General features: G+C 42.7%; 1 protein-coding gene and 1 long non-coding RNA gene across 7 annotated transcripts in view; one reads left to right on the top strand and one right to left on the bottom strand.

The window, feature by feature from the left end:
• Positions 1 to 27,957, bottom strand: part of SLC44A3 (solute carrier family 44 member 3) — a 79,687-nt gene that overhangs the window by 28,165 nt on the left and 23,565 nt on the right. The window contains exons 8-12 of one of the 5 annotated variants that reach the window (XM_016140910.2): positions 27,582 to 27,706; positions 24,441 to 24,516; positions 15,477 to 15,642; positions 3,604 to 3,760; positions 321 to 407 (exon numbers count right to left, since the gene is read on the bottom strand). In XM_016140910.2, coding sequence (XP_015996396.2) covers positions 321 to 407; positions 3,604 to 3,760; positions 15,477 to 15,642; positions 24,441 to 24,516; positions 27,582 to 27,706 — 611 coding nt within the window. Of the gene's footprint in view, positions 1 to 320; positions 408 to 3,603; positions 3,761 to 15,476; positions 15,643 to 24,440; positions 24,628 to 27,581; positions 27,707 to 27,957 lie in introns of all 5 variants that reach the window. The other 4 variants (XM_016140908.2, XM_016140907.2, XM_016140911.2 and 1 more) reach the window with 4 other exon arrangements.
• Positions 283 to 27,587, top strand: LOC107508884. 2 transcript variants are annotated; one of them, XR_001596411.2, is made up of 4 exons: positions 283 to 462; positions 3,616 to 3,715; positions 6,009 to 6,088; positions 25,780 to 27,587. It is a non-coding gene; the product is annotated as an uncharacterized LOC107508884 (long non-coding RNA). The 2 variants fall into 2 exon arrangements; XR_001596410.2 differs by lacking the exon at positions 25,780 to 27,587 and having other exon boundaries at positions 6,009 to 9,010.

The raw sequence follows: 27,957 nt of genomic DNA on the forward strand, positions 1-27,957 counted from the left end.
AAATTTTTTTAAATAGTTGAAAAAAATCAAAAGAAGGTTTCTCAACACATGAAAACTATATGAAATTTAAATTTCAGTGTCCATTAATAAAGTTTTATTGGAACAGTCACGCCCATTCATTTACATTTGGTCTATAGGTACCATCCTACTACCATGGAAGAGTTGAGTAGTTTTGATCAAGACTGAACATCCCCCAAACCTAAAATATTTACACAATCTGGCCTTTTACAGAAAAAAAAGTTTCCCAATCTATGACATAAGAGACAGAGTCCACCCATAGCCACTCTGTGTGCCCCTGGGGCACATGTGAGGAGGTTTACCTGGCTGACATGGTGCAGGCATTTGTCAAGACAGCAGAAACAGCAGAAGCAGCATCTGAATACGCACTTCGACCATGCACTCTGCTGCTGGGATTAGGTTCAGAACCAAAGGAAGAGAGTCAGAAACAGCACAGGAAGGAAGGTAAGCAGGAGTTACGGTCAACGCATACTGTTTCTACCTGGAAATGTTTACACCTGGGGAAGTACCATAGCAATGTTCATTCGGTATGGGAGAAATTCTTCTGCTCACATGCTGCCACTACTAATTATTATTATCATTACGGATGAGCGACATTCCTCTCTTGTGGGCTTACCTCTTGTGTGTTGACCTCAGTAGAAAGGGAAATGGGTCAGTCCATATTTACTAGTGAAGGTGAAAACCAGGCCTTCTGGTTCTAGTAAAAATAAAATTTCTCTTCCCTCATCTCCCCTTTAGTGTCTTCGACTGTAAACTTTGTTTTTTCAAATCAGTGTATATTTATGAAAAATTCACATCCCAAAGAAAATAAAACAACTATGCTTTGTAGATACTAGCTATATGACCATGTTAAAGAATCAAGTGTAACTTTTTTGGAAATAAATCCTATAGTGAGACTTTCGGGGCTCAGTTTTAAGTGATAAATCAGTCCTTTGAAATATAACTTGGACTCGTGTATAACTCAAGAGTGAATAAGGAAACTCTTAGGGGAGGGGTGACTGAAAGTGTCCTACCCACGGCTCGGAGTTAAAAAAAAAAAAAAAAGCCAGAAAACAATCTTGAAATAGTCCTCTATGAGGACCCCAGGAAAAATCAGCCTCACGTGGACATTTTCTTATCCCAGTGTTAATTCAATTGGATGAAACTTGATCTGGATACTTTACAGCCTGGTCGTGGCTGTGAATGAGCCATTTAACATAGGAAAGATCACATGGTGGCTGTGAAATGTTTAAACTGCAGACACAGTACTGGGCCGCAGGGCTGCTTTTTAACCTAGAAAAGGACACATTTCTCCAACATTGAACTCGCTAAAAGGAAGTTTGGTCCCTTACTCTTCATGGGATCTGGGGAGTAATAAATAACCTTTTAGATCTCTGCCAGAAAGACTAAAACGCCGACTTCTCTTTTAGATTTATGGCTGTTTTCCCAGAGTTTAAGATATCTAGCTCAGGGAAGGATGACAAGATTCCCTATTGCTCATTAATTTATAATTTATCTACTACTAACGCCTATGTATATCTATATATCTCTCTAAATAACTGTCTGTACATGTCAATATATGTATCTTTATACACATGTGCACACTTACACGCGTGCACATGCGCGCGCACACGCACACACACACACACACACACACTCTCTCTCTCTCTCTCAGAATAGTTTTCTCCATAATGTGTCACTTTGGCATGTGAATTATTTGGAGCTGAAAGCAATCAGGACCCCGTAGGCTCACAAGAAACATTTACCTCTACCTTAAAGAGTTTAAATTACTTAGGGCCTTGCCCACAGTAAGAGTTACTGCTAGAATTAATATTTTATGACCTATCTATAGGGAGGAGCAAACTTCTAATTACTGAACATCTGTCTTATTGTCCTGTGAATTGTCCTCCTCCGCTCTGAAGCCCCAAGGTGCCTCACTTCATCCTTTATTCAGAATGTCATATATTCCCTCATTTTCCCTTTCTGTCTCTGACTCTCTCATGTATCTGGGGTTTTCGTACATATGTATGTAATTAAATTTGGTCATTTTCTTTTATTAATCTCTCTCATGTCTGTTTTAATTATTAAATAAGCCTGAAGAACATAGAAGGGCAAATATATAAATATATAAACAGCTGTATTGTTCTTCAAGAAACCCTTCTCCAAGTTTCCTAAAATTGAAGGATCAATTTCAAAATGCAGGAGCCAGAGTGGCTAGACTTGGCCTGGATGTGGAAATGCCTCTTTGAGTTACCAAAACGTATATGTTTTCTTATCCCTTGAAATCTAGCCTTTCCTGAAAGGGATAAATTTAGACTACTTTATCTCTGAAATTTAGCCCTAATATTCTCACTATAGAATTCGTTTTTGAAAAAGTTAAACTTGATTCTTTTTTTATGTGGGCACACAACTGGTATCTATAATGACATATGATAAATACAGAAAGCACTGTACAATCAAAGTAACTGTTTCAAGTACACTGCAGGAAAAGAAAGCTGGATTACTTTATGTGAAATTCAACTGACTTTTCCAAATTGATAAACTAATCTCAAAACTTGATTATGGACTTTAAAATATCAGCAATTCAGATGTCTGCTTAAAAGAGCTCATAAAAACAACTCTAAAATATAATAAGGAATCCACGGGTAAAATTTCCCCAATTTACTAAGCACACGTACCTATACCCTAAAGGTGGGAGTCAGGTAAGTTTGCAAAACTCTGACCAAGTCACTGAGGCTGAGGTGGGGACTGGGGAGAGACTGGAGTTATGTGAGAACAGAGAAATTGGGAAAAGTCCAACCCTCCCTTGTTTGATGGGCCAGAAACACCATGAGAACAGCTGTTTTCCTGCTGTGTTGGTTTCCACTGGCATTCATAACCAAATGTGCATGGAAATAAAAACCAGGGAGGAGAAAAACCCCAGGCACAAAAGCCCTACAGTTTTCTGTCTTTTGAGCTGAGATTTAGGTCATCTTGCCCATTCATGTCTCACTGTTAAGAGGGAAGGCAGGCCCGCCTGCCCACCCTCCCTCCTTCCCTCCCTCCCTCCCTCCTTCCTTCTCCCTCCCTCCTTCTCTCTCTCTCTCTCTCTCTCTCTCTCTCTCTCTCTCTCTCTCTCTCTCTCTCTCTCTCTCTCTCTCTCTCTCTCTCTCTCTCTCTCTCAAACACACACACACACCACAGTAACTTACCATGGCACCCTCTAGGAAACATAAAAGGCAGGGAATATTTTAGCATTAAAACATAAGCAAATGTTATTATCATATTGTATTTTCTTACTCTTTTAAAAAAAGCATCTAAATGTCCACAAAAACTTGTTTAAATTTCCTCTGAAGAATTCCTCTCATTTGTTCAGCATTTGGCAAAGAAGGAAGCCACCTAGCTCACAACTTCCCCCTCCCCACCCCCACCTCCAAGTGGGTGGAAAATCCAACACAAAACCATAAATAAAACACAAAAAGTTTGCTGGAGGTGGGAATGGGGTGGGAAGATGGGACCTGAAGAACACTGGAGCCTGCCAAATGGCCACTGTCACAGGTCACATTCCTGTCCTGGGGGCTGCTGTAGTTTTGCAGTGATTAACTCTGCAGTAAGATGCTGGCTTACCTTGTCTTTCAGAGTGCTGTAAACGTACATGAGCACAGTTCTTGGAATCCTCACCATGGTGATTAAAAATGATCCTTTTATGACTGTTCCTTGATGGTAGCAGAAAAGAATGGTGAGAGACGAAAGGATTGGGCGATCAGGGGGGTCATTTTGATTTCTGAGATTAGGAAAAAAAGACAGAATTAAAAATAAAACTATTTAAAAAGAAGCACAAAACTTCTCTTTGTTTCAGATCAACAAAGGTACTAACAATTTACAAAGTAGTGATGCAGTGAGCATTTGGCAAATTTTTTATACTTCTTGGTAGCTAAGGTTAAATTATTTCTTGGACTAACAAGTGTTGGCAAGGATGCAGAGAAAAGGCAACCCTTGTGTACCGTTGGTGGGATTGCAAATCGGTGCAGCCACTGTAGAAAACAGGAAGTTCCTCAACAAATTAAAACTAGAACTACCATATGACCTAGTAATTTCACTTCTGAGTACTTATCCGAGGAAATCCAAAACACCAATTTGAAAAGATCTATGCACCATGTTCACTGTAGCATTATTTGCAATAGTCAACATTTGGAAGCAACCTAGGTGTCTATTCGATAGATAAATGGATAAAGAAGTTGTGGTACATATACACCATAAGATATTATTCAGCAATAAAAAAAGAATAAAATCTTACCATTTGTGACAGCATGGATAGACTGCGAAGGTATTAAGCTAAGTGAGATAAGTCAGACAGAGATAGACAAAAACCATATGATTGCACTTAAATGTGGAATCTAAACAACAAAATAAATTAACAAACAAAACAGAAAAAAACTCAGAGATTCAGGGAACATGATGATGGTTGGCAGATGGGATAAGGGTTGTAGGGAGGGGTGGAAAAGGGGAAGGGATTAAGAAGCACAAATTGGAAATTATGAAATAATCATGGGGATGTAAAGCACAGCACAAGGAATATAGTCGATAATATTGTATGGCTAGGTATGGTGTCAAGTGGGTGCTAGACTAGTTAGGGGGATCGCTTCATAAATTATAAAAATATCTAACCACTATGCTGTACACCTAAAATTAATATAAAATAACATTGAATGTCAACTGTAATTAAAAAATCAAAAAAGAGGGAGAAAGGTGAAGAGGAATAAAAGGTTAAAACTTCTAGGTATAAAACAAATAAGTCAGGGGATGTGGTATACAATGTAGAGAATATAGTCAATAATATTGTGATAGCTTTGTCAGATAGCTGCTGGGCTTATCATGGTCATCACTTCTTTAGGTATATAAATGTTGAATAACTATGGTGTATACCTGAAACTAATATAATATTATATATTAGTATATATATTTTAATAAAAATCTTTTAAAAATTATTTCTTGGAATAAGTTAATTCCTTTCGGTGGCACTCAGTGCTACAAATAAACGTAGAACAGGAAATGAGTTAAAATAAACCAGGTTCCCTCTTTATAACACCTACCCCTTCCACCAATTCTTTAAGTTTCCTATTAATCTCATTTTCATTTTCAGAAGTTTAATTATATAACAACCTACAAGGTTTAATTCAAGCACTAGCATATGTAAACATTGCCGGCTTGGCTTGGTGATTAAAATCACCATGAAATCACATGACTAGGATTGCAGCCATAGAGGTAACAGTGAGTTCCAGCTGAAAGCAAAGAAGGAACAGGAAGTTTTGGCTTCAGGACAGCTCTAGGCTCCTAAAACCCAGCTGATTTCTACTCTGCTCTTTAAAGGTCACCTCAGTGTGAATCATTTACGGGACTTGTCATGACATAGCTCCCAAGAATGCAAAATTCAATTTCACAGGAAGGGAAAGAAGTGAAAAAGAAAAGGGCACAGCCTTCTCCCTATGCCAAACCTGGAGGCTGGAACAAAGCAGGAAGGATTAAGCCAACGCCTCCCCTGACCCTCCGAATTCCACTGATGCCCGTTCTAGAAAATGAGGCCTTTTCTGAGAAGCTACTTCTCTGATTCCAAGAGAAGCTTGGTTTCTTCAAAATGGATTATTCTGCAAATTGGTCTGGTTGCTAATAACTCACCATGAATTAAGGTTTTGACAACAGCCTAGGTTTTGAGGGAGGAAAAGGAATGCAGCCAGAAATGTTTCCAGAGCTGGCAATGGCTGTATTTTGCTGTTAAATCATCCAGGAAGGAAAATAAAGCATGAAAATAAGATCGGGAGCAGAATAACTACAATCTATTTGTCCCACAAAAAGGGCAACGTGTGTTTCAACTCAGTATTATTGAAAATAGGAAATGCCAGGGAAGCTATTGCTGATATAAATTCATTTTGATCTGATAAACTAGAAGAACAGTGCAGGCCAGGAAAATATGACACATTTTTTCTCTTTCCTCATTTTTTTTTAAGAGGAAAAACATTTACTTTTCCATTTAGGAGACTTATGTGTCTAAGAACTTATTATGGTGCTCAAGAGGGGACGCAAGGAGAAGAGGACAACACCTGTTCTCAGTCTGGTAGGGAAACAACCAATGCGTAGGCCACTGTGAATGGGGGCCTTCGGGGTTGGTCCTCCAGGTATTGAAGCTTAGGGGTCGACTTTCTGAGGTTTTCTAGGGGGAGCTAAACCATTTCAGGCAGAGGAGTTTCTGCACCACCTTGTCGGCCTAGGCCATAATGCATCCGGCTGATGTCTCCAGGCTCTCTGCAGCTGGCTTGGAAGGAGAGTTCAGAAACTGGGTTATCACATGACAAGAGAGACAGTTTAAAAAGAAAGCCCTTTAAACTCAGGCCAGCTCACAGAGCCAGGAGTCACTTAATACCTTCCCTGAAAAGTAAGTGCAGTGTCTTTGAGGCCCCCACCGTCTCTTCTTAGACCCTCTTCCCGTTCCAAGGTAACATCATCCTGCCACCCATCCCCTGCTGTGTATATAGCTAGTGTCTTTCTCTAAGCCTCCCTCACGACCAGCAAAACCTGCCTTCGGGAAGAGGATCTGATTATACCTGGTGAGGCCTAAAATAATACTCTGGACTTAACCTTAATTTAATCTACTTAAAATTATCCATAAACTTAACTGTATTTTGAGACTTGGCTTATGGGACAACAGTACAGTGTTTGGCATACAGGGAGACTCAGTGATGAACTTATATCGAGACTGGGGCCTCCAGTTAGGCCAACGCATCTGTCTCCTGGGAGTACTGAGTGTAGAGCACTTTCTACCCTATTCTCTTGGTGGTGGTGGCAGTAAGGAAGGCCCAGGCAGGGTAAGAGAGGAGGTGACTCAGGATGTCCACACGAGCCTAGCATCCTCTTCCTTTTAAATCTGCAGCTGCCCTGAGCGCTCCGTGAAGTAGAGCCAAGGCCCCAGGACATTGCAACTCAAGTGGCTGGGCTAAGGGCTTCACAATCCCATCCATCCTAGTCCTGGGACACCTTTAAGTTACGGTATATAAGTGCTGTTTTGCAACTACTAGTCCCCCAAACAACAGGCATAAAGCCAAGCAAGGAACTTCAGGGTCCTAGAAGCAAGTTTTAGCTCTAGTGAGATCCAACCTAGTGCTAAGAACTCGCTGAACAATATGGAAAATTAATTTTGTGCTGAGGCCCCTAGACAAGGACCGAGCTGTAGTGGATGGGTGGCCTCTAATGTCAACTGGGTCCTGAGTGAAGGGGTACTGTGTGTTACCCACAGAGACTGTCATTTCTTGATATTTCAGCAAAATCACTGCAAGATAGGGTTGGGAGAATTGTGATGAAATTGTAAGGTTCATCTTTCTAGTCCTACAGAAAATGGAAACTGTCTTCATGCTGAACGGGATTCTTTAGCTTTCCTTGGGAACTCTCATCAGGGATAGGAAATACATCTCTCTCCTATCTACCTTCCTTAGACTCAGCTACAAACCCACTTCCTCACTTCTCCTTCAGCAAATCCACAGCACATGGAAATCATCTTTGTATACTTGAAAATTAAAATGCAATCATGCCTTCTCCTAGTTGAATGCTTCTAGTTTCTTCCTCTCACATCCTGAGCCACATCTTTATGGCTCCCAGTTGACCCCTCGTCAAGCGAATGATTGTAAAAGGGAAATTTTACAGGTAGGGTAGGTAAACATTGTGCTTGCCTCTCCTCATGACATTAAAATTACCTCTAAATTATAGGACAATCAGCCTGGACAACAATCTGAAGACTAGTTAAACAGAAGTCCTATAACTAAGTATATAAAGAAATCATTTTGAGACTGGTAGGAGGGGCAGAGACGTGAAACAGGCCAGTCCCAAACCCTGGTGTAGTGGTCAGAGATCAGGAGGGATGTCTCAGCTGCAGAGGCCACCCCTGAAAAGTAAAAGGTCCCAGCCCCACACCAGGCTCCCCAGCCCAGAGTACCAGTCCCTGGAAGAGGAGTCCCCTTTCATCTGACTGTGAAAACCAGCCGGGGTTCCATCATCCATGTGTCTTCTTAAAGGGCCAGTGCAGAGACTCTCTCACTCCCAGGCACTCACCCAGGGCTCCAGCAGAGGAACAGCAACTTGGGAGGTGCCAGAGGTGTATAGAGAGAGACTGGGTCTAGTGGCTTCAGGATGAGGGCTGGAGAAACAGCTATCATGGTCCCTGTCTTGAGTCCTCCCCTCTCACAGCCAAATCTGAACTTTCATTGGCCTGGTGAACCATGCTAGCTCCAGCTGGGTGATTCCCTGAGACCCCGCCCTACCAAACACGAGCCTGCTGGAGGCTTTTTCAGGGCTGGCCCACAGATTAGGCTCACCGGCTGTAGTAGGCCCATGCTGCTGACCTCCTTGGACAATTCTCAGGGACCCATGGGCCCCAGATGGGCAGTAGCTGGCCTCGGTGTGCCCTGAGCCTTTGCTGAATGAACCTGGTAAACACCACCTGCACCACCGTAGTGACTCCCTGAAATCCTACCTCATCCAACTTGAGAACCACCCAAGGCTCTTTCAGCAGCTGAGACTGGCAGGTGGTGACAGGCCTCGGGATGCCTTAGGCCTCGGGATGCCCTAGGCCTTTTGCTGAGCTGCCCCAGGCCAGGTACTGGTGGCAGCCAGCCTTGATTCACAGCATGGCCTATCCACCATGCCTCCAGGTCCCACACAGGTAGTGACCAATCACAGATTGCTTTGTAGTTCCTACCAGGTAGCCTTGGGCCAGTCATAGGCAGCAACTGACCTTGGCCTGCTTGGGAGCCCCTTGCAAGAGGCCCCAAAACAAATACAGCCAGTTACCAGCTACACACCATAACAGAGCACCACTCAATTAGCTACACAAGCAGCACACCCAAAGGGTGGTCTTGGCAGACACCAGATCCCACTGTGGCAAATCCCACTCTGTGGGGTCAGCCCCTGCACAGCAGCTCATATGCTGTGGTCACAGTTAGTCCTCATAGTCAATCACTGGGAAATGCAAATTAAAGCCACAATAAGATATCACCTCACACCTGTCAGAAAGGCCATCATCAATAAATCAACAAACAAACAAGCAAGTGTTGGTGAGGATGTGGTGAAAAGGGAACCCTCATGCATGTTTGGTGGGACTGCAAATTGATGCGGCTGCTATGGAAAGCAGTGCGGAAGTTCTTTGGAAAATTAAAAATAGAGCTTCCTCATGACCCAGCAATTCCATTTCCATGGGTATTTATTTAAAGAAATCTAAAACACTAAAAGAAAAAGATCTATGTACCCCTACGTTCACTGCAGCATTATTTACAATAGCCAAGATACCGAAGCAACCTAAGTGCCCATCAATAGATAGATGACTGGATAAAGGAGATGTACATATACACAGTGGAGTTTTGCTTGGCCATAAAAAAGAATGAAATCTTGCCATTTACAACGACACATATGAACCCGAAAGGTATTATGCTGAGTGAAATAAGTCAAATAGAGAAAGACAAATATCCTATTATCTCACTTATATGTGGAATCTAAAGAACAAAATAAATGAACAAACAAAACAGAAACAGACTTATAGATACTGAGAACAAACTGATGATTACCAGATGGGAGGGGGTTGGGGGTTAGTTGAAAAGGTGAAGGGATTAAGAAGTACAAATTGGTAGTTATGAAATAATAAAGGGGATGGGAATATAACATAGGGAATATAGTCAATATTTTGTCGGTATTAAGTAGATACTAAACTAATTGGGAGGATCACTTCATAAATTATATAAATATCTAACCACTATGCTGTGTACTTGAAGCTAATATAAAATAATATTAAATGTCAACTGTAATTGAAAATAAATAAATGGATAAATAAATAAATAATATTTGGGGAAAACTTTTAACCTTAAGCTAGAGAAAAACCTTGGGGTTTCAAAATTAGTACAAAATTTAAAAAAGCAGAAGTTTTTAATGAATGAAACAATAGTGCTAAAAATAAATCAACTCACAATTTTAATTATTTTAAATTATTTTAAATTAACTTGTTTATATTATCAAAGTAATAAATGAAACATCTTAAAAAGTCAAATAGTAATGTTAGACTTCATAGGAAAGACAGCAGCTTTCTTCCTCCACTCCAAATTTTCTCCCCCTAGAGATATCTTAGCTGTTTGTTCTGGAACTCACCTCCGCGTGTCTAAATCACATGTTCTTACTGCTATTTCTTGATTTTCCAGCCTCAGATATTGGCTACTGACCTGCCGCTATGAAGAGGGAGGTTTAGTGCTCTTACACAGCCTAACCTCCCCACCACACTCATTTTCCAACCCCACTTCTATTCAACATAATTATATTGAGATTTTTAGTTAATGCCTTTTTTCAAGCTTTGTGATATAATTGACATATAACACTGTAAGTTTAAGATGTACAATGCATTCATTGGATACACTTTATATATTGCAAAATGATTATCACTATCGTGTTTGCTCACACCTCCGTCACCTCACATAACTACCATTATATTATTTTGGGGTGAGAACATTTAGGATTTACTCTCTGTAACTTTCAAGTACATAGTCTTATTAACTAAAATCAACATGCTATCTATTAGACCCCTCAGAACTTACTCATCTTACCACTGGAAGTTTGCACCCTTTAACTAACATCTACTCAATCCTCCCCCGACCCCAGCCCCCAGTAACCACCAATCTATTCTCTGTATCTATGAGTTCAGCTTTTTTAGATTTCACATATAAGTGAGATCATACAGTATTTGTTTTTGTCTTATCTCATTTAGCATAATGCCTTTAAAGTCCACCCATGTTGTCACAAATGGCAGGATTTCCTTCTTTCTCATAGTTGAATAATAGTATTCCATTTGTGTGTGTGTGTGTGTGTGTGTGAGATATCTCCTTTAACCATTCATCCATTGACAACTTAGGTTGCTTTCATATTTTAGCTATTGTGAATAATGCTGCAGTTACCGTGGGAGTGTAGACGTCTCTTTGGTAACCTGTCTTCATTTCCTTTGAATATATACCCAGAAGTGAGATTGTTGGATCTTTTGGGATTTCTATTTTTAATTTTTTGAGGAACCACCATAATATTTTCCATAGTGGCTATATATTAATTTACATTCCCACCAACAGTGCACAAGGGTTCTCTTTTCTCCACTTCCTTATCAAACCTGTCTTTTTGATGGCAGACGTGCTAACAGGTGTGAGGTGATATCTCATTGTAGTTTTGATTTGTTTCTCCTTGATGATTAGTGATGTTGGTGATGTTGAGCATCTTTTCATGTACCTGTTGTCTATCATATGTCTTCTTTGGAAAGATGTCTATTCAGATCATCTGCTCATTTTTTTGTTTTGTTTTGTTTTGTTTTCTATTGAGTTGTATGAGTTCTTTATATATTTTGGATATTAACCCCTTATCAGACATCTAATTTTCAAATATTTTCTCCCATTCTATAGGTTAACTTTTCATTTTGTTGTTTCTTTTGCTGTGCAGAGGCTTTTTAGTTCACTTATTAATTTTTGCTTTGGCTGCTTATGCTTTTGGTGTCATATTAAAAAACTCATTGCCAAGACCAACGCCAAGGAGCTCTTCCCTTATATTTTCTTTCAGGAGTTTTAAGTCTTTAAATCCATTTCTAATTCTAGTGAGTGGTGTAAGAAAAAAGTTAATTTCATACTTCTGCATATGATTATTGTTTTTCCAACATCATTTATTAAGAAGATTCTACTCTCCCCATTGAGTATTCCTGGATCCCTCATCAAATATTAGTTGACCATATATGCAAAGGTTTATTTCTGAGCTCTTGATTGTGTTCCGTTGGTCTATGTGTATATTTTTATGTTGGTACCATAGTGTTTTGATTACTATACCTTTGTAATATAGTTTGAAATCAGGAATTTTGATGCTTCAAGTTTTGTTCTTTCTCAGGATAGCTTTGGCTATTCAGGATCTTTTGTAATTCTATACAAATTTTAGGGCTGTGTTTTCTACTTCTGTGAAAAATGCCACTGGAGTCTTGATAGAGATTGCACTGAATCTATAGATAGCTTTGGGTAGTGCAGACATTTTAATGTTAACTCTTTCAATCCATGAACACGGGATATCTTTCTATTTGTTTGTATCTTATTCTATTTCTTTTATCAAAGCCTTGTAGTTTTCAGCATATAGGTCTTTCATCTCCTTGGTTAATTTTATTCCTAGGTATTTTAATTTTATTCCTAGGTATTTTATTTTTTTATTTATTGTGAATGGGAGTGTTTTCTTCATTTCTCTTTTAGATATTCCCTTGTTAGTATATAGAAAATGCAACAATTTTCTGTATGTTGATTCTGTACGTAACTTTATTGAATTCATTGATTAGTTCTATTAGGGTTTTTTTTTGTGTAGACTTTAGGGTACTCTTTCTATATAAGATCATATTTCTCCAAACAGACAATTTTACTTCTTCCTTTCTCATTTGGATGACTTTTATTTTTTTCATGGCTAATTGCTCTGCTAGGACTTCCAGTACAATGTTAAAAAGGAGTCATAAGAGTCTGCACCCTTGTTCCTGATCTTAGAGGAAATGCTTTTAACCTGTTTTAATGTTTATACTATCAGTATACAAGTAACATTCACAACTGATCCAAAGAGTAGGGTACTCTTATCATATTTCCTTTCCTGTATAACTCTTGGGTTTTCCAGAAGTGAATAATTTTCACATTTTATTTGCTTGGTTTTCCATGGGCTTCACCAAATGCTTTGCCAAAGTATATATCCTTTGAGAATATGCATCTGGTATTCTCTCAGTTTCCTTTTTTTTTCCTTGGGAGATATCCCTCCTGGAGCCCACTGCCCTCCTGCTCTACCTTGGACTGGATGCTCTCTACACTTGCTGCATAGCCACCTTCCTGGGGATTTCCTTCTCTTCTCTGAGTTGGAGCCCACTTCCTGAAACTCGTGTTTCCCTCCCTGGCTTTCTCATTCATTTTAATAGGGAACATCCTCCCTAAGGAATGATGTGGGGAGGGAAATCTTTTGAAATATTAAATGTCTGAATGTGACTTCATTCTCCTTTGGACTAATAGTATGAGTAGGTCTAGAATTATAGGTCGGATATCGTCTTGCTTTGGGATTGTGACAGGCTTGCTCCACTGTCTTCTTGGTTCGGAGTTGCTGTTGAACATTGGATTCCACTCTAGTTCTTGATCCTTTGCCTGTGATCTGTTTTTCCTTCTAGAAGCTTCTAGGATTTTCTCTTTACTCATGTCCTACAGCTCTGGGAAATTTTCTTTGATAATTTCCTCGCTTTTTTGTTTGTTCCCTATTTCTGGAACTCATATGAATCAGATGTTGGCTCTCCTAAATTTATCCTCTTTTTATCCTTCCTCTCCTCTTTTCCAACTCTGTGTATTTTTTTGCTCTACTTCCTAGAAGAGTTCTTTGATTTTATATTTTAATTATTTAATAGAAAATGTTTTGCTTTTGCAATCATATCTTCAATTACTATGAGGTCTTCCTTATTCCCTCACCATTCCTTTGTTTGTTTGTTTTTTCTTTTATAGGTGCCGTATGTCTTTGCTCTAAGGGTATTACAGTGGGTTTTTTTGTTTTTGTTTTTGTCTGCATTTTTCTTCTGCTGCCTGCATTGCCTGTTTTCCCTAAATTCCTTTTGTTTTATTCCTTTGCATATTTCTTTCACTAGAGGTTTTCTTCAAATGTTTAGTAATCACTGGTTGCCCACACACATTTAGGGCGAGGCACTAAAAAGTGAACTGGAAGCTCTGTATGAGTGTTGACTGTCGACTAGTGAGTTTCACTGTCTGGTTGAGTCAGGGAACCAGGCCAATTCATTGGGGGACCCAATATGGCACTACCTGGAGGTCTTCACTTTGGGTTAGGCAATTTCTCCAAAGAAGAATCGTCTGATCTCTGGCCTTGGGTACAGCAACCTGGCTGTCAATATCCTGGGAGTTGAGCTGTGGAATGTGGGTGGTTGGTGGTAGTGAGAGGTCCTCATTATTCAGTATTTAGACTATCACTTACTCCACCTTCCTTCATTACAGAGCCTCACCCCCAGCATCAGCTGTGCCAGATACCCCAAGTCTAGGCCTTCTCTGGTTTCCCTCCCTAGGCAGCAAAGCTCCCATCTCCTGTTGGTGTGGAGGAGGAGACCTAGGACCTAACCACTCCTTAGGAAGACTTTTACTCATCTTCAGAAGTACATTTTACATGTGAATTCCTGAGACTCTCTAGGGTTTTGTGGCTCAAATCAGCCTGCATCTTATTTTTACCTTCTTTCCCACTTGACACACAGAAACGAGCTTTCTTTCTTTCCTTTTTTAGCTTTCTCTAGTCTGCTTAGAGTCACCACTCACCCGTCCTCTCTTCAGCTTTCGACATTTGATTGACATTTCTTATCTGCTGTTATTGCCTCTGTTTGTCACTGTCCTTGTGTGTTTATACTCTTTCGTTCTTTCCCAGTTGGGTGGGGGGAGTTGGAGTGAAAGGAGGGGTTAGGAGATAACATGCATATGCTTCTCTGGAAGTCCAAACCAAAATTCCTCATTGAAAATGCTTTGGTTTTGTGATTCTAAGATAACCCAAAACCACTGCTGTCCGACAGCTGTTACCTGCTGGCCAGTTTGGTTAGAATAATCTTTGCTCCCCTACTCAGAAGCAGGAAGTGCACACCATCCACCTCCAGCCCCCTGGAGGTTCTCAATGAAAAGGGATGCAGCTCCTTTGTACATCCTATGGGGTCTCTAACGACAGAGGCTCCAAACGGCACCACTATATTAAAACCCATATGCTATTTATAGGCAAGAGATCACTGCTCGATGATATGAATTATCTCGGCTTGACTTTATTACCCCCCAAAAACAGTGATGTTTATCTGTTCATTTGCTCTGAGAGGTTAGAGAAAGATCAGCTGTATGAGGAGTAAACTTCCTGTTCTGAGTCCAACCTTGTCATTGTCCTGGCCATGATCTTCCTGCCTAAGGCTTTATCATCGCCCCACGTTGAGAGTCAGACACACGAGAGGTAAAGTGGTGTAAACGCTGAAATAAGTATCATGGTAAACATACAGGGGACTAATTCACTAGTACTTAATTATATGAACATGAATTATATTTTATGGTTATATACAATTCCCTGAGGATTTAAAGTTATGTTCCAAGCAAACATTCTTCTCATTTTATATAGAAAATGAGGTTCACAGAACTTACTGAAGTGCGTTTCAAATAGACCAGCACTTTTATTGTTGTTTGAAGTCAGTAAGAATTGATATTTACAGAAGTCAATCCTTCCTTTCTGAATTTGAAATGTGACAAATTTAAGGCAAAACATTTCTTTTCACCACCAAATGAGCATCCAGCCAAATTTTTAGCTTAGTCTTTTACTTTTGCCAACCCCTTTTAATGGACATGGGAAAACTCCAAAATACCTTTAGAGATGCACAACATGACACACATACAAACAAACGAACAGGAGCAACATGCTAGACCTACCTGTTGAAATAAGAAGTAACTACTGCCCCCGCTACAGTCATTTGCTGGCACGCAAGAATGAATTCGCTAGTCCAGACGAGGCCAATTAAATGGTACCACCACATATACCGAATGCCCCAAAGAGGCTTATATTCCACTTGGCCACCTTCGATAACCTGGGCAGCTCCTAAAGTTTAAAACACAAACATGTTTTACACCCATGTTTTCCTAATCATGGAAGATGGTACAATAGGCCATGCTTCCTCACGCCTGGCCTTTGGCATAACATGAAATATAGACACCAAAGAAAAGTTTGAAGCACCCACCATAATTCAACATCTCCATAGCAAAAACTAAAAAATTCTGAACACATACTTAATTTATAAATGCTATAAATAATGATAATTACAGTGACTGATTGGTAAGCAATTTGCAAGACACTTGACATATACTTTAATATTCGTCTCACTTCATAGATGTCAAAACTGAGGTTTAGAAGAGTCACGTAACTTTTGTAAGGTCTCACTGCTCATGATTACCAGAAGGAGACTATTCTCACTGCTCATGATTACCAGAAGGAGAGTGTAAAACTAGACCCAATGGACTCAAAAACCCATGATTTTTCTACCACATCATTTTGTAATAAGGCACAGCTTATGAGGATGAAGCCACACAAAGCTTGTTAGAACCATGTTACAGAATCCCACTTCACCAAAAATTCAGCCTTTATAAAATAGACAAGAATCTTTATTGTTTTTAACAGCTCACCAGTGTAACAGATTTCTAGATATTCTCCCCTCATTATTTTAAATAAACTACTGTAAGAAGGTAGGCATTTTGTTCTTTGGTATAATCTACAACCCAAACAACTTTTAAAGATAATTCTGTATTTTTTCATAGCTAGAAATTGCTTTTAGGTTCATAATTTATGTATTTTTAGACATTCACAGTAGAGTCCATGTGAAGGAAGAGGGAGAAGATAATCCCGCTCTAGACAAACTGACTTTACAGACGAAGGCTCGTCTTAGTTCCTTATGCTCTATGTTCTGCTGAACAAGAGTCACATTATGAGAAAGAGTGGAGCAGACTGATTTACAGAGACATTCATATTTTATCAAACACTGGGCTCATTCTAGCCTTGAGGCAATCTGTCTTTCAGGTAAGGCACTGATAAATGCTTATGCTTTTCCAAATGAGATAGATGTGTTTCAGAAAAGCACTCCCAGTTCCAAAGCAGGTGACCTGACAGGCATGTTTAGGTGGATGAGGTCAGTGGAGACTTGGAGAGCCACTCCCTGGAATATTAGGAGGCACAGGGCAGCCAACAAGCACACGGCTGCTGCTGCAAGGTCCATAGGTCCCGGGGACAGACTGCCGCTTTGCAAGAATAGGTCTTCAACATCACAAACAGTTTAGAGGTGGAGGATGTTTCCACAGAACAAGAGAAATGATTTTCTCAAAAGAGAAGAGGTAAGTACGAAGGCCCTGGATGCTAAGGTGGAAGGGTCTCTCCTTGTGGCTGCCCTGTGCTGCCCACAGAGCATTCACACACATCCCAGCTCCACACACGGATGGCGGCAGTCAGCAAATGGAGAGTGGCTAACATGATAAGACCTGTGCAGGCCTTCGAACCCTTGGCATTCCCCAAGGTAGCAGAACCCTTAAGTTATCCTCAACTGGTCACTTGTTTTTGAACACCTTTATTGAAGCCATCTTCTATTTATTCTTCTGGTTCAGTTATATCAGGTTGTTTATAGATTTTCGTTTAGGACAGAGTTTCTCAAGTTCTAAGCATATCAACTGGCATTTTGAACCAGATAAATCTCTGGGGGCCGGGAGGGGAGCTCTTTTGTGCATCGTAGGGCATTTAGCAGCTTCCCTGGCCTCCACCCACTCGATGGTATAAGCATCATCCCTCCGCTCCTCCAATAATGACAACCCCACATTGCCTCCAGACATTGCCAAAGTGCCGCCTGGGGAACAAAATCGCTGCTTGAGAATCACTGCTTTAAGCAAATATTCTCTGCTGTCTGGTGCTCTGGCTTCATTCAGGGTGAAAGCCTAGGATCAAGTCTCTGGGTGGGGCAGGCCTGTTTACATGCACATGACTGCCCTCTCCTGGATGGTGGGGACAGTGCAGTCAAGAGCCCTATAAATGACTGTTGCAGCTACTGCTATGGATAGCTAATGGGACCTGGACTACAAATAGATCCAAGATCTGGTGGGTCTCAGAGACCACGGTAAGGACTTTGGGAGAGAACTTGGCTCCAGCCTCAGCTTTGTTTTTGGTGATAAGCAACCTGGGCCTCAGTTCACTCAATGGAAAGATGAAGAGGTTAGGCAGATAAGATGAATACTGGGGCCGTGATTATAAGCTTGGGTTTGACAGTCACACAGGCTAAGGTGCACCAACCTCTGAACTGTCCCTTAATGACTGACAATCTCAAGCAGGTATGAGACTTTTAAAATCTATGTTTCACTGACTGTAATCTGAAGATATTAATGTCTACTATTCGCTCCCTTGGTGATCCCATCCAGGCTCATGACTAAATGTCATACATGTAGCTGGATGAAGACTAATTGCGGAAGGCACTTAGAATAGTAAGTACAATACAGGGTTAGCCATCACTGAGGTATAGGTAAATATGATTCTAGTTCTGTGAAGTTCACAAACCTTTATTAAGCATAAACCGTACACTGGAATTCTGCTAGACATTAGCTATTAGGGGAAAAAATGAAAGAGGCAAACAAAAAACCAGAAAGATATTATCAGAAATGACTACAGGAATTCACACGTTGTTCTGTTAGTCTATTCATCTCCTATTCTTCTGGAATGTTTATAATTTCTCCTCCGACCTCTAAGAGATTTTTCTCCCATCTTCATTCTCAGTCAATGACCTAACTTCTGGTTTCTCTAAGAAAATTTTAGCGATCAGAAAACTTTCTGCTAGTGCCTACCCCTCCATCTACCCGCTATCAGCATGAGTCCATAATCCAACACCCCTTACTATGATAAACTCTCTGTGATCCTTGGGCCAACCCCCTACTAGATCCTCTTTCTCACCTACTTGAAGATATCTCTTCAAAAATCCTCCCTCTCTTTCTTGCTTCATCAAAGTACTCTCTGTGAACCATTTTTAATTCTCTTGCATCTTTTTAAAAATCTACTCCTGACTCCTTTTCCTCCTCCAGCTTCCTGGCCATTTCTTTTTTCCTCTTTATAGCCAAATTCCTCAAGATTGTTTCCATGTACTCTTTCCAATTCTCTCCCATTATTTTTCAACCTATTTCAATTATAATCCACTCCCCAACACTTCTCTGAAACTACTTGTTTCACCCCCATGTTGCTAAGTTTAATGGTCAGTCCTCAGTCCTTATCTTATTCATCAGCAGCATGTGACACGTCTCTTTGAAGCCCATCACCAAGTTCCAGGACAGCGCACTCCCTCTCCTCCTTCGTACGGGTGGCTCCCCTTCGTTCTCCTTTCCTTGTTCTTTCTCATCTCTGGGACCTTTTAATGTGGAAGTGACCAGGGCACAGCCCTTGGATTTCCCGTCTTCTCCCTCCACATTCCTTCTAATCTCGTGGTTTTAGGTACTATTTATATGTTCCCAAATTCCCAAATGTAGAGCTCTCATTGGGACCTCTCTGGAAACTTCAGACTCAAAGAGCTAACTGCCTACCTGACATCTCCACCTGGTTGCCTAAAAGACACCTCAATTAACACAACTTAAAATGATCTGATCCTCCCAAGTCTTGCCCCCTCTCAGGTGACAATAATCACATACTCTAGTTGCTAAAAAAGACCCAGTGTTGTCCCCAACTCCTCTTTATTTCACACCCCTCAACTAATATATTATGAAACCCTTTAAAGTAGAGGTTGAATCCAATGTCACACCATGTCCACCATTATGACCCTGTCCTAAGCCACCATCATCTCCTCCCTGGGTCGCTGATATTCAGACATAAGTCAGATCATGTCACTATTCTGCTTAAAACTCTGTAATGACTTCTCAAAGATTAGAGAGTTCTCATTGAGGCCTCCAAGGCCTCGGGACCTGACCCTCATGGCCTGTGCTCTCCTCAAACACTCCTCTCCAGCTGAACAGGCTTCCTTGCTGTGTCCCCAGAACCCTGGCCTCTTGCTGTCCCCTTTGCCAAGAACATTGTCCCAGAGCTTCATGTCTCTGTCCTCACTTTCTTCAAATCTTTACTGACATATCACCTTATCAACGAAGCCCTCCTCGATTATCAAATTTAAAATTGTACCCCTCCTTAAGTATTCCCATTCCTCTTCTCTATTTTATTTCTCTCTATATCACTTATCGTTGTTTAACATACTATCAAATTCATTTCCTTATTTTATTTCATTTCCCTCTAGCTTCCAAACTGAAAGAAAAGCTGTATCTCCAGCATCTATAACAGAGTCTAATACAGTAAATGTTCAATAAATATTTGTTGAATGAATGAATGAACCAACCTTCCTCAAATAATAGATCCTATCATATAGAAATCTGAGATGATGTTCTGGAGATCTTCCTAGAGATTGTCGACATGACCTGGAGGAGATTCATTGTGAAGCTAGCTATACATCTGGGCATTATCAGCAAGCTTTAAAACATTTCAAAACACAAAGGCAATTCTTATGATCAGTATAGATGAAGACAGTCCAGCTGGTTGTGATAACTTTCCAAAGGAAGCAGGCCCAATTTGGAAGGGCTCCACTTTCTGGCACATTCTGTTTACTGGACCTCTTACAGCAAATTGGCTCAAGTGTCCTGCTGGACCCCTGGCCCACTGACACCCATCTTCCCTGTCTCTCCCACAGCCTCAGCTTCTACTCTGCTGGCATGAGGACTAGGGAAAAAGAGAAGAAAATCTCATTGACGGAGCCTGTAATTTTCTAAGTTCCTTTTATGTATAACGTATCACTTAATATAGCACAGATATGACCCCGCTTCCTGATTAAGCTACACTTACTGAATTCACTCAGAGGCTGCACACTGAGTGACACAGAAAAAAGAAAGACATAGTCCCTGCCTTCAAGATGTTTGTACTCCAGTGGGAGACAACACGAAAGTCATTTTCTTGCATTACTGTTTTTCACAGGACTTGACATATAATATTTTTACTTATTTATCCCCTTTCTCCCCACTCTCTAGTGCTTTACTTTTGTTCTTTACTGTATCACTAGGACCCAGGGCACATAGTAGTCATACAATTAATATCTGTTGAAAGAATAAAAAATATAAAAAATGCTAAGAAAATGAAGAAGAAGCTATGTCAGGGAGATTTAAGAAGATTTTCTAAGAAACGTAATAGTCAAAAGACTTCTTGAAGGGTGACTAGTTTTCCAAGCCAGTTGGGGTAGAAAGCTGGAGTCAGAGTGTGAAAAGGAAGGGATTCTAGATGAAGATCACATCAAATCAGTGTAAATGAAGTGCAAAGGCACAGAGACGTTCATGGAGATTACTTTCCTTTGCACCTTCCCAAATGGACCATTGGCTTCTGAAAAACGGAAGCTGTTTCAAATCTTTCTTGTACAAGCTCCCTCCACTTAGTCCTAAATCCTAGGACCAGTCTGGGCCACTAGCAGACTTTGTGAAATAACTTCCATCATCTTCTAGATCTCTATTAACTAAAAGGAAAAAAAAAGGACAATTTTCTTTTAAACTGTGTTCTCAAATATGCCAGGCAGAGCAGAGAATAAACTACAAAGCTGAAGCTAACACTAGACACTCCTTAGTTGACATTAATCCCTAATACAAGGAACAAATATGGCGCTTATTTGCAAAGCAGAGCTCTGGTCCCAGCTCAGCCTCCTAACATCCTCGTGAGGCAGCTTGGAAGAAAGTATGACTTTTCCACTGAAAAAAATGGGAAAAGGACAGACTAAAAGGAAGGAGATGGAAAAAGATATTGCCTTGGTGGACCTAGAGGGTATTATGCTGAATGAAGTTGGTCAGATAGAGAAAGACAAATGCCACATGATTTCATGTACATATGTAATCTAAAAAACAAAACCAACAACAACAACCAAAATGGAAACAAACTCATAGATACAGAAAATATTTTGAGGGCTACTAGATGGGAGAGGAGTTGGGGGACAATGAAAAAGGGCAAAGGGATTAAGAAGTATAAATAGATAGTTATAAAATAGACATGAAGATATAAAGTGTAGCATAAGGGAAATAGTTAATGATGTAATAAATATGTAAAGGGGAAGAGGGGGCTAGGTTTAGCGGGGTGACCACTTTCTGAGTTACACAGATCTCTAATCGTTATGCTGTACAACTGAAACTAAGATATTATTGTATGCCAAATATAACTGAAGAAAAACTCATTGAATTGTACAATGTAAATATGAGCAACTAATTGCCTATTATATTTCAATAAAGTCAGAAAACAAAAGGGAAAAGGGAAGGCCAGAGCCAGCCTGGATCCCAGGTCCCTTCACAGGAAACCCTCTGCCCGGCCCTGCTGCACCCTCCCCGAGCACAGCCCTTGGCCTTTCTCAAGCATGCTGAGTGCACCCCTGTGTTACCTCTTCTAACTGCACCACAGACTTGGAGGGAAAGCCTCCCCCAACTGCCATGGCCTCTTCTCCCATCATGATGTTCATCAACCTTTGTCATGAGCACATCTTTAACTGTCAGTCCATTCTGCTCAACTGTGCATGCTGTGGCGAGGGATCACCACGTCCCCTGGTACCTTGCCCAGGGCCCCATCCCTACAGTGTTCACCTAACATTTGTGAATTAAAGAAAGAACAAAGGATCATTCCCTGCTCCAAAGCATCAAGGTTTAACCACAGAAACAATGTCCTTCATTCATACTCGCAGTGGGGGAAGGGGGAGCATAGCACCACCTATGCCCTAGAGGCCGGAGGGCATTCACAGGTCCTGAGCCATATTTCCCAAGACCTCACCTTCTCTGGAGATTCTTAAGGGCAAGGGCTCAATACCCCAGCCCACAACCCCGTGGGCTGTGGTACCTGCCCTCTCCTGCCACGCCTCAGTCCCAGCTGCTCTGGCTTCACCTGGTGCTGTAGCCACCGGCCCCATCCACCAGCCAGCCACGGTGGTCCCAGTGCCGCTCTGTCCTGAGGGGGCCTAGTGTTGATGTCCAAGCCTTGAATCCCCGGCACAGGGAAACGTGTGATGGGGAAGAACACGGGCTCTGTCCTAGGGCTCTGGAGTCAGAGACCCACCGCACTTCCCGCTGAGCGACCCTTGACAAATGATGCTCAGGGCCTCAGTTTTCTTGCCTGTACCTTGAGCATAACAACACATGCATCGAAGGAGATCATGATGCTTACAATGCCTTGTAACTAGGGTTTGCCCGACGGCGTAAGTGCAAGTGCAGTCGTGGCCTCTGTTGGGGGGAGGGAGGGAGTGGCATGCTCATCGTCCACCCCGCCACCTTCCCAAAGGCTGGACGACACATGCTGGCTGGAGCCTGAGTAGGGTGGAACGAGAAAGACGGCGCCCGGGCCCTTGACCTCTGGAGGACCATGCCCACATGGGGTCTCCTCCTTGTGGATTTCATTTATGTGAGGGAGAAATTACCTTATATTTCGTTTAGGCCACTATTTTGAGTTTTCTGTCACTCCCAGGCAAACTTCGTCCTGACTGATTACAGTCCTGTACCCATCTGACCAGCATCACTTCCCGGATAATTATCAGGAGCTTACTGCAGGTCTTCAGCAAGCTTCCAGAGACGCCCCCCAACAGGAATGGCTGCCCCTGTAGCATCTCCAAAGCTGGAAATATGGGGTTCTAAGGGCTATGTCTGGTAGGGAGCCTGCTGCCACCTTGAAGTGCCTCCAAGGGATCAGTTTACTCCAGAGGAGAAGAAAGAGAATCCAGTTTACTAAGATTCTGCTACATAGCAGTTGTTCCTACACATATGACTGGAGCTAAACTTGATAAATCACTAAGGAATTGCATTAGCCTTGTTGATTTGACATCTGCTGTGGCTCTCAATGGCCTGTTGACCGTCTCAGAAAACAATTTACTCTTTTGCACTCAAATCAGAGTGCAAATGTGGGCCGTAACCATATCAAGCAGAGGAGATAGAGAAGATCTACAGCTGTGCCACTCGAAATGTGCTCCACGGCCCGGTTGCCCGGCAGTACGTGTGTTACCGGCCGGCAGGGAGAGAAGGAGCTGGTGCTGGAATGCACGTCAGCGTCAGCGTATCACCACGCCCAGTTTCCTCTGCTGACTTTTTTTCCCCACAATAAGACTTTCTCGGCGAAGGAAGCAATGAGTAATATACATTCTGATATAAGCTCCTTCTCTGGTTTGAGACTACACTTTGAACAGCATGGCTCTAGAATGTGAATTTAAAAAACAGAGATACTTAGCCCTACTTCAAACCAAGTGAATCAGAATCTCTGAGGGTGGGGCCTGGCACTGAACCGTAATGAGGCACCATGACTGATTCTGAGGAATCTCTCTGGTAGAAAACCACTGTATAACTAAGACAGGAGAACGGAGGATACAGTGTGGTCTCTTAGTACCAAGTGAACTGTGGTGTGGGTTTGCCTTAAACTTAGGCTGGCTCTGCTGAGCAAAACCGTTTAATAGGGTCTTTCCTGAGTTCTTCTTTATCACCTACTAATTTGACAGGAGTTGGTAGTAATTACCCTGGATAAAATTTAAATCCAAAAGAGGCAATTGATAAGATTCTTTCTATAGGCTTTTTTTTATGTTGTCATTTTTCTTAAAGTGCTTTCAGTCCTTACTGAATTTATTCTCTCATGAAACACAAATTCAGCTTCTTTAAAGCCAATACAAAAGAGAAGGAAGAATTTTCCCACTTTCTGCCATAACGGAGCCCTCAAATGTTGTCACTGCTGTCATCAGATGCCTCTAGTGCCATGAGAGGTTTGGTCCCCATGAAAACTAACCAACAATTCCAAAATGATGAAGGTTTCTGTGCCTGATGCAGGGTGTGGGGACCCATGCCCACTGGCCTTACCTGCAGTCCCCAGGCTCAGGAGCACAGCCACCCAGAGCACCCAGAAGAAAATGAGGATTGTAAATGTCCACAGTGGCTGAAACAGCAGGAAAGGAGAGCTGCTGATGGCTTTATTTGTAACTCGGAAAATTTCAACTGCCAATTTCATTCTCTTTCTCAGGACAAAAATCAAGATGAGCAGAACTGCCTGGTGAGAAAGGGGTTAGAGTAAATTACTCAAAATAATGAAGAACTGAGAAGTGCTTAAAACAAATCCTAATATTTTACTGCCATCTCAACAAACAGCTCTTTTGAGATAGCTACTCACTGCTTTTCTTATCGCTGAACAGATAAATTCTCAAACATGAACTGAAGATCTACTATGTGCTGGTCCCCATCGGCTAGATTTTGCAGCTGTAACAATGAACGAGATATAATCCGTGCCCTAAGGTAGACTGCAGTCTGGTTAGAGAGCAGGAGAAAATGAGAATAAGCTCCTCCAGGGTCAAGAACTGTCTTCTGTCCACCTTCTACCCTCAACACCAGAGATGCTCAGTGAGAGCTGAAGGGCTGCGAAAGGCAGGGAGCTCAGCGGGACGGCCTGGATGGCGGTCGCGCTTCAAAACCACCTCTGGTTGCATCTTCTCTCCTGGCCTTGGCTCCCCGCATATAAATATCACTTTAAAGAAACACCCACTCTCCACCCCACGTGCTGGCCCAGCCCCTGCCATCTCTCATCCCCTGTGCTGGCGGGGTCCTTCGAGGAGTGGACTTGCCACGGGGGCTGAGCCTCGACTTCACTCTTCTGGGCTGCAAACTGCTGCATTTCAGCCTATGCTCCTGAGGGAAGCCTTTAATACCATTGACACCGGTTTTCCTCACTGCCGATAGCAGTTATATTGAAAACATTTCAATATTAGTCACAGGCAGACCTCATCTTCCCAGAATGATTTCAGGCTGATTCACAAGGCGGCTGCTGGGAACTCGGAAGACAGGGACACATCCCCATGCCAGTGGTCTGGGTAGCAGATGAGATTCAGGCCACTAGGTGGGCCCCTCGGGGTCTCTGTGGGGCCCTGATGTGTAAGGAGGGCATGAGGGAAAATGGGTAAGATGGAGGCTCCAAGGTGCGCATGAAGGGATGAGGGCCTCCTTCTGCTTCTATTCCCCTCCTGCCGATGTGGGTTTCTCCTCTCCCTTGTCTTGGAAAGCAAGAGAAGGGAGCAGGGAGTGAGGGAGAAGATGGGCCCTCAATAACTCCTCTCTCCCTTGGACACCAGCTAACGCTGGGGACAGGGAGTGCTGTCTGACTAGGGGCATAACCTGGCTCTCTCTGTCCTCCTTCCCCCACCTTGTGCAGGGCTCTGCGGGATCAAGCCTGCACCGGCAGGAGGAAGCTGGCAGGCAGGGTTTTCCCTGGGCTTGGCCGTCCTCCTGCTCCACAAGCTTCCCAGCTCTCCAGCCTCGGGTCTGCAGCCAGGCAGCACTTGGGGGGCTCTCTGGTGAAAACACCAGCTTCCATGATGGATGCCCCACAGGAGGGGGAAAGGCCACACCCCTGTGGGCGAGCTGGGGAGACTATTCCCATTGAACAGATGAGACAACCGAAACCTGAGAGGCCAAGTCATTTCTCCAAGGTGACAGACTGGGTGGTGTGTGTGGATTTGAACATAGGCCCGAGAATACAAAGGCCGGGATCTCTCCTGTGCACCATGTCATGGCGCTCCTCTCTTTGTGACCCACTTCATCCTGGGACATGTGCTCTGTGTGTTGTGTCTTGCTGATTCCCTTGCTTAGTGCAGGGTCCTGTGCACAGCAGGGCTCAGTAGATGGTGATGGCAATGAAGAGTCTAGGGCTCTCACAAGAATAAGTTCATCCAGCAAGTAGCAGTGACCTATGTGCCAAATGAAGGCGTATGAGCTCTAGTTCAATTCTATCCTTCATACCGGTTACGGGGTGGGCCTCATACACAGGTAAAAACAGCCTCTCTGCTCTCACAGCTTCCCCTTTCACTCACCTTACACACTGAGAGGAGGAACATTCACCTCCGACCCTGGCATCTGGGTGGCCATTCATGCATGGTTCAATGTGTGAAAACAAAAGATGCACTGTGGAGGACTCAGAGAGGGAGGAGGCTCTCTCTCCCCGACTCCCAGCCCTGTCTCTCCCCCCAGCAGCATATGGCTTGGGGTTCAGACGGCCCTTTCTCCTCTAGCCCCTTTTGCTGGCCCCGGTTGAGCTGTGGGCCTGGTCCTTGCCTGAGGCAGGATGGAGCTGGAGCTGTACTTCATCACACACTTGCTCCTGAGACAGTTGAACACAGATCTGAAACCTCACTAGAGGAGAAAACGTGAAGACAGTACAAACGTGGGAGCTGAAGGGTTTCCTCAGAAGAGAGAACGGAGTTGTGAGAGAGCCTGTGTCTGCTGAAAGACTGAACGGGCTTGTGCAAACCCCGGGCTGATGCTCCTCCACACAATGGTTAGTGAGCAACACTAGCAAAGATGACCGCGGGCCCCCTGAAACCACCTCCAGGCCCTCTCCAGGGCCCCATGACTTTGGCACATCTAAGACCACCTGAGCAGTGACCAACCACCCTCCCCCAACAGCTGAATCCGCTGCCTCAACGACACTGTTTGCCTGTTTTCAACTGCAGAGTTCACAGTGGAGGCGGCAGGTTCTCTGAGCACCACAGTGACCCAGCTGCCAGTGGGTTTGGGAGCAAAGGGCCCTCTGTGCTCGAGGGCAGTGCAGGCTGTCTCACCCTGGAGACAGCAGCGCATCCATCCTCACGACCAGGGAACAGGGACTCTATGAGTCTGTCTCCCTTCAGTGTCCACCTTACAGCCACTGGGGGTAAAAATAGTTCCACAAGGACAACAAATTGGCCCAGGTAACAAATTAACCTCTGAGAGATGGCAGAAATGATGTGGAAAAAAAGGAAGACTTTTTTTCCTTATTTTTTGAAGGTTTTGATGTATCCCTACGTAGAGATCTCACATAAAAACAGAATTATGTGCGTCCATTCACTGCACGAATATGGACGCACACTCCGAAGTGAAAGAAAAACACATTCTGGATGTTTCTGGTTAAAATCCAAGTATTTGGATTTCAGAGTTCTGGCTGGCTACTTGACTTCCTACTGGAAGCTCATTTCTTACCGTGAGAACTGTAGCCACAACAGCAAACCCCAGCAGGCACGTCATGTTTTCCCATTCTGTGTCCAATGCTATGCTGAGGTCATTGGTGTAGTCATGATATAGCCACCATAAGACACTGCAGACAACTAGAAAGAAAACCACTGCGGGCTCAGCACTCGCCCTCGGCTGACCACCCTCCCCCGCAGCCAGACATGCAGGGCCACGTAACAGGTGGCCCGGCTCAGGCAGTGGGTCCCAAATCCCTAGGCTTTACAGCAAGACTGACCCTCTGAAGGAGCTGGGCAGGACCAGGGCAGCCCCCCTAGGACCCCTCAAACCTGGAGTGGCTCCTTGTCTTTGGGAGGTGCAATGGGGTGACCCCGGAATACAGGTGTGT

The sequence above is a fragment of the Rousettus aegyptiacus genome, unplaced genomic scaffold (assembly GCF_014176215.1).
Source record: "Rousettus aegyptiacus isolate mRouAeg1 unplaced genomic scaffold, mRouAeg1.p scaffold_m13_p_17, whole genome shotgun sequence".
Taxonomy (NCBI): Eukaryota; Metazoa; Chordata; class Mammalia; order Chiroptera; family Pteropodidae; genus Rousettus; species Rousettus aegyptiacus.